Source organism: Spinacia oleracea, chromosome 3 (genome assembly GCF_020520425.1).
Source record: "Spinacia oleracea cultivar Varoflay chromosome 3, BTI_SOV_V1, whole genome shotgun sequence".
NCBI classification, from domain to species: domain Eukaryota; kingdom Viridiplantae; phylum Streptophyta; class Magnoliopsida; order Caryophyllales; family Amaranthaceae; genus Spinacia; species Spinacia oleracea.
Genome location: NC_079489.1, coordinates 8,967,965 through 8,974,541, shown reverse-complemented (window position 1 = coordinate 8,974,541; position 6,577 = coordinate 8,967,965). Strand labels below are relative to the sequence as shown.

The window sequence follows — 6,577 nt, the reverse complement described above, 5'->3', positions numbered from 1 at the left end:
TTTGTAACTTTTTATTGTAAAAATTGTTTAGTAATAGGGATAGGCAAAGAGAAATTACTCAGCCAAAGTCAAAAGCCACTCGTCTTGACATGACTCAAATTCTCTTTAGTATATTCATCGCCAAGCTAACAACAAGAAATTAATCAGTGAAAGACAAAAAACACTTGTCTCGTATGCACAAATTTACCTGACCGGGCTGACCCCAATTCTCTGGAGTATATTCATCGTCAATGTACAACTAAGACTACGAATCTATATGACACTTTTTTAGCCATTTGTCCACAAGGTAAAAACATATTGACAAATAAATAGTATTGGTTGCACTTTACATAAATCACACATGTTGTACGAGATTGATCCAATATTCATAATAAGCTTGTTGGCACCAAACTCAAACCTAAACCGAATTATTAACCAGAAGGAAAGTGGCCTCATTCGAATGTAAGTATATAATTATTTCAGATAAAACCCAACCCATACCGAATGGAACAAGAACGACCCTATTATCACCTTTTCTTTTACCTTTTCATCTTAAACGGGATAAAAAAAACACTTTTATTGAGAGGTGAGAAAAAAAAAGGTTACAATACAATATAAGTAAAAAAAAAAAAACCGCACTTAAAATTCAAAAAAGGAATAAAAAAAATGACGCGGCATTTGAGCAAACGGTGTCGTGAAAGAGCACACTGCCTAATCTTCCCCACATGAACATTGTAATAAAATCACTGGCAGCAGCAACTTCCCAGTTCACACTTCCGTCTTCACCTTCGTTCTTCAACCCCATAAATCACCAGAATACGAGAGAATTTTTTTCAAACTCTGCTATTTTCCTATTTAATTTATTGGAAAAGGGAACAAAATTTAATTCTTTCTCAATATTTATTTAATTTATTTTGCTACTTTTAATAAACTTTCCATAAATCTAAAATTTCCATATCAACTTTGCTAATTGCAATTATTATTACAACACTCCTTATTAATTGAATTAAACCCTTTTCATCTGATTGCATTTTGGTTCAATCCTTTCTATCTCCTTTTCTGGGTTCAGCAAAAACAGTATGTTCCTGCTTTTATTCTACCATTGATTTGAATTTGAAGCTTCTTTACTAAGAGCCCATCTACAGATCTCTTCCTTTATGCTCAAAGTGGTAAGAATTCATCTTTGAAGTTCCTTGTAATTTCTTAATTCCCCTGTATTTTGCTGTTATTGGTTTAAATTTTAGATGTTTTCCCCCCTTTTTCTGCTACTGTAATGCCTTTATTCATATTTCTAACATGATTCTTTGATGTGACTAGTAAAGGGTTTTTAGGGTTGATGTTTTTGTTTAATCATTCAGTTGAATTTGGGGTTTTAAGATCTGAAGCTTTTTTGGGTTTGATTGGATTTTTTTGGAAGTGATGATGCAAGTTAAGTTTGTCTAGTTTTGATTTGAAGATCTGTGTTGAAATATGTTTATTGTTAATTTGGATGATTAATTTGTAGTAGTAGTAGTAGTTAAGCTTGAGTGAGTTCAGATTTATTGCTTAGTTTAATTCAATGAAATGGTAATGTTTGAACTGGGTTTGAATCTGGGTGATGTTATTATGCTGCAATAATGCAATTATACTACCTTTGTTCATTTTCTGATGATAATTTGCGAGTTATGTCAATCAACAAGTAAAATGTAAAGTGTGAGTTTGTTTGATTGTTGGATTTGTAGGACCCTAGATAGGTATATGCAAATGGCATCCAAATCATTCAAAAGTCGCTCGAATCTATCATCGAGCACTGATGCATCTGAGCTGCAGCAACTCAGACCTCCACTTCCCCCAACCGCGACCTTTGCTCACCAAGCTCGCCGGACCTCCTCTGGCCGCTATACTAACCATTCGAGAGACGATCTTGACAGTGAACTTTCAAGTTCAGAATATGCAAACTATACAGTGCAAATACCTCAAACCCCCGATAACCAGCCGATGGTGGACCCCACAATATCGCAGAGGGTCGAGGAACAGTATGTTTCCAACTCTCTTTTCACAGGAGGGTTTAATAGTATTACTAGAGCTCATCTCATGGACAAGGTGATTGATTCTGAAGCTAACCATCCCCAGATGGCTGGTTCAAAAGGATCCTCTTGTGCTATCCCTGGATGTGATGGGAATGTTATGAGTGATGAGAGGGGTGCTGATATTCTTCCTTGTGAATGTGATTTCAAGATTTGTCGTGACTGTTACATCGATGCAGTCAAGTCTGGGAACTCACTTTGTCCAGGTTGTAAGGAACCTTACAAGAACACTGACTTGGATGAATCAACTGGGGAAAAATCACTTGCACTTCAACATCCAATGAGCAGGAGTGGGAGGAGATTGTCGATGATGAAATCAACAAAGTCAGTGTTGATGAGAAGTCAGACTGGGGATTTTGATCATAGTCGCTGGTTATTTGAAACAAAGGGGACATATGGGTATGGAAATGCTATTTGGCCAAAAGAGGGGGGTCCTATTGATGGTAATGGAGATGATGGGGAAGTGCATGATCCTCAGGAATTGATGAATAAACCATGGAGGCCACTTACTCGGAAAGTGAAGATTCCTGCTGCTGTTCTCAGTCCTTATCGGTAACGTTTCTGTCTGATACTCTTTATTCTATTTTAATAATTGTTTACACCACATATTATACACCGGAGTAAAAGTTAACTCAAAATGCTTAAAAGTTACCGAAATATATGTAAAAGTTATCTACTTTTTAGTGATATTCTTTTTCATTTTAATAGAAGTTATTTCTTCAAAGTCACTAATGTTTATCTATCAACTTTTTTTTTTTATATAATATAAAAGTTTGTCAAAACATCTTAAAAGTTACAAAAAACTAGGTAAAAGTTACAAAAAACTTGGGTATAAGTTATCTTGCATGCATGAACTATTGTTGTTTACACTTCTTTTTTCATAGAGTTCTTATTTTCTGCTTGATCACCATACTACTGTAGGTTGCTTATATTTGTGCGAATGGTTGTTCTGGGATTCTTCCTCGTGTGGAGAGTCAAACATAAAAATGAGGACGCGATATGGCTGTGGGGAATGTCTGTGGTTTGCGAGATTTGGTTTGCCTTTTCTTGGCTTCTTGATCAGATGCCGAAACTCTGCCCTATTAACCGTGCTACGGATCTCAATGTTCTGAAAGACAAATTTGAGACACCTAGTCCTAACAATCCAACTGGAAAATCTGATCTTCCTGGAATAGATATTTTTGTGTCTACTGCAGATCCAGAAAAGGAGCCCCCTCTTGTCACTTCCAACACTATTTTATCTATCTTAGCTTCTGATTATCCTGTTGAAAAGCTATCTTGCTATGTGTCTGACGATGGTGGTTCCCTTCTTACTTTTGAGGCCATGGCTGAAGCTGCAAGTTTTGCTCATATGTGGGTTCCTTTCTGTCGTAAACATAATATTGAACCAAGGAATCCTGATTCTTATTTTAGTCTGAAGAGGGATCCATATAAGAACAAAGTTCGTCAAGATTTTGTAAAAGACCGTAGGCGTGTAAAGCGAGAATATGATGAATTCAAGGTTCGGATCAATGGTTTGCCCGAGTCTATTCGACGACGATCTGATGCTTACCATGCCAGAGAAGAAATCAAAGCCCTTAAACTTCAGAGACAAACTCCAAACGATGAACCTTTTGAGGTTGTTAAGATTCCAAAAGCTACTTGGATGGCTGATGGAACTCATTGGCCTGGTACTTGGAACCATCCTGCTCCAGAACATTCCAAGGGAGATCATGCAGGAATCATACAGGTAACATTTGATAACTTTTCTTTTCATGACCGATGATTGTTGAACCACAAACCATCCCTTTTACTGGTAAGTCCAGTGCTTGAAATGTAGATAACTGGTTAGAATCATCAATATTACCATGTCTCTTAGTCCAACTCTGGCTCTACGTTTGTTTTGCTATGTGTTTTGGTGAGAGATCATTAAGAAATAATGTATTTTATAAGATACTTGTAAAAGAGACAGTCATCAATGTGGTCTGTACTCTGTAGTCAACGTTTAGACCCTACACTCGAAAGCATGATTTGCATCATGCGCTCAAAAGAACTTTCAGGTCAAAGTAAAATAATATACCGTTCAATTTAAAAGAGCATAAGTAAAAGAACATGGAAAATGAAGATGGGATAATTTATTATTATTTTTAACTAGACTTTCCTTTAAATGTAGTTCTTTTGTAGCAGGGTATGTATCATGCTTAATTTGCAGTCGCACACTGTTTTCAAACTTTACATATGCCATTATGCACGTTTAGAACATGAGGATCTTGCCCTAGGGACAATATATTTGAGTCTTCTTGAGGATTTTGCATCGTTGGATTGTGTTAAGATGCTGTAGTTTTTTTTTTACAGAAAAAAAAAATGTTGTAGTTAAAATAGCTCAAACTGAGCTCTCATTTTGTTGAGCTAGAGGTCTGATTGATAGTGATTGTTAAAGCATTAATAGATTAGTTCTTGGTTGAGGATTTAATATGCGCTTTTCTAATTTATGCAGGTTATGCTCAAGCCTCCTAGTGAAGAACCACTTTTAGGTGTTGCTGATGAGTCAAAGCTTCTCGACCTGACCGAAGTTGACATCAGGCTTCCCTTGCTGGTTTACGTGTCACGTGAGAAACGTCCTGGCTATGATCACAACAAGAAAGCTGGAGCGATGAATGCGTTGGTGAGAGCATCTGCAATCATGTCCAATGGTCCCTTCATTCTCAACCTTGACTGTGACCATTACATTTACTACGCCCAAGCAATGAGAGAAGGCATGTGTTTCATGATGGACCGTGGTGGGGACCGCATATGTTATGTCCAGTTCCCTCAAAGGTTCGAGGGTATTGACCCTTCTGATAGGTATGCCAACAATAACACTGTTTTCTTCGATGTTAACATGCGGGCCCTTGATGGGCTTCAAGGCCCAGTTTATGTCGGAACGGGTTGTCTCTTTCGAAGAATGGCCCTTTATGGGTTTGATCCACCTCGTGCGAAAGACCGTGCTCCAAGTGTCTGGGATTGCTGCTTCCGACGACGCAGGAAGCTCGCAGCTGTTGAAGAAAACCGAGCTCTGAGAATGGGCGACTCGGACGACGAAGAAATGCCTCTTGCCACATTTCCCAAGAAATTCGGCAACTCCGGATTCCTCATTGATTCAATCCCCGTGGCCGAGTTCCAAGGCCGTCCGCTGGCAGACCACCCTGCTGTCAAGAACGGAAGGCCACCTGGCGCTCTCACAATCGGCCGAGAGTTGCTTGATGCATCGACTGTTGCCGAGGCAATCAATTCCATCTCTTGCTGGTACGAGGATAAAACCGAATGGGGTGACCGTGTGGGTTGGATTTATGGTTCCGTTACAGAGGATGTGGTCACTGGTTACAGAATGCACAACAGAGGTTGGAAGTCTGTGTACTGTGTCACAAAACGAGACGCTTTCCGTGGGACCGCCCCAATAAATCTCACTGACCGGCTCCATCAAGTTCTCCGGTGGGCCACTGGCTCAGTTGAAATCTTCTTCTCCCGCAACAACGCCCTTCTCGCCAGCCCGAAAATGAAGATCTTACAAAGAATTGCATACCTTAATGTCGGTATCTATCCCTTCACCTCAATCTTCCTAATCGTGTACTGCTTCCTACCTGCACTATCCCTCTTCTCAGGCCAGTTCATCGTACAAACCCTCGACGTAACTTTCCTCACATATCTACTAACCATTACAGTAACACTATGTCTTCTCGCTATTCTCGAGATAAAATGGTCCGGAATCCAACTAGAGGAATGGTGGAGAAATGAACAGTTCTGGTTAATCGGAGGGACAAGTGCACATCTCGCAGCAGTACTCCAAGGATTACTGAAAGTGGTAGCAGGAATTGAAATCTCCTTCACATTGACTTCTAAATCATCTGGTGATGAGAATGATGATGAGTTTGCTGATCTTTACGTAGTCAAATGGACGTCTTTGATGATTCCGCCTATTCTGATCATGATGTTGAACATGATAGCTATAGCAGTTGGTTTCAGCCGTACAATTTACAGTACTATACCGCAATGGAGTAAGTTGATAGGTGGTGTTTTCTTTAGTTTCTGGGTTTTGGCACATCTGTACCCGTTCGCTAAAGGTCTGATGGGACGACGAGGGAGGACGCCGACAATTGTTTGGGTTTGGTCTGGATTACTTGCTATTACAATTTCTCTTTTATGGGTTGCTATTAACCCTCCATCTGATACTGACCAAATTGGAGGCTCATTCCAGTTTCCTTAGAAGGTAAATCTTTCTGTTTAGTTGAAATCAGTTTGTTGCATATTCTTTATTAACTGCTCCATATATGAGTTAATCTCTCATGTCACCAAATATTCGTTCATTTTTGTATGATTGAGTAGAACATTTTTCAGAAAGATTTTGTTGCATTGAAGTAACATCATCTTTCAACTTATGTCTTAGGTTTTCGATGTCTTCGTTGCATACTTTTCAGCCGAATTATTAACTACGGTAAAAAAAAAAAATTATAAAAAGTAGGTGACATGTTGTTAAAGATGGTTGTGGGCTGGGCCAGCCCCAGGGCCGTAACTGA

General features: G+C 39.0%; 1 protein-coding gene across 1 annotated transcript; it reads left to right on the top strand.

The window, feature by feature from the left end:
• The first annotated feature begins 652 nt into the window (after positions 1 to 652).
• On the top strand, positions 653 to 6,439 carry LOC110786107 (cellulose synthase-like protein D3). The gene is made up of 4 exons (XM_021990626.2): positions 653 to 1,148; positions 1,701 to 2,597; positions 2,967 to 3,774; positions 4,522 to 6,439. The coding sequence occupies exons 2-4, from the start codon at positions 1,717 to 1,719 to the stop codon at positions 6,265 to 6,267; spliced, it is 3,435 nt and encodes a 1,144-aa protein (XP_021846318.1). The 5' UTR covers positions 653 to 1,148; positions 1,701 to 1,716; the 3' UTR covers positions 6,268 to 6,439.
• The last annotated feature ends 138 nt before the right edge of the window (positions 6,440 to 6,577 follow it).

What these genes read in the sequence shown, in the direction of transcription:
- LOC110786107 (XM_021990626.2), top strand. Translation starts at nt 1,717, where the DNA reads ATGCAAATGGCATCCAAATCATTCAAAAGTCGCTCGAATCTATCATCG. An exon ending in GCTGTTCTCAGTCCTTATCG is followed by an intron (nt 2,598 to 2,966) that starts GTAACGTTTCTG and finishes ATACTACTGTAG; the next exon opens with GTTGCTTATATTTGTGCGAA. An exon ending in ATCATGCAGGAATCATACAG is followed by an intron (nt 3,775 to 4,521) that starts GTAACATTTGAT and finishes TAATTTATGCAG; the next exon opens with GTTATGCTCAAGCCTCCTAG.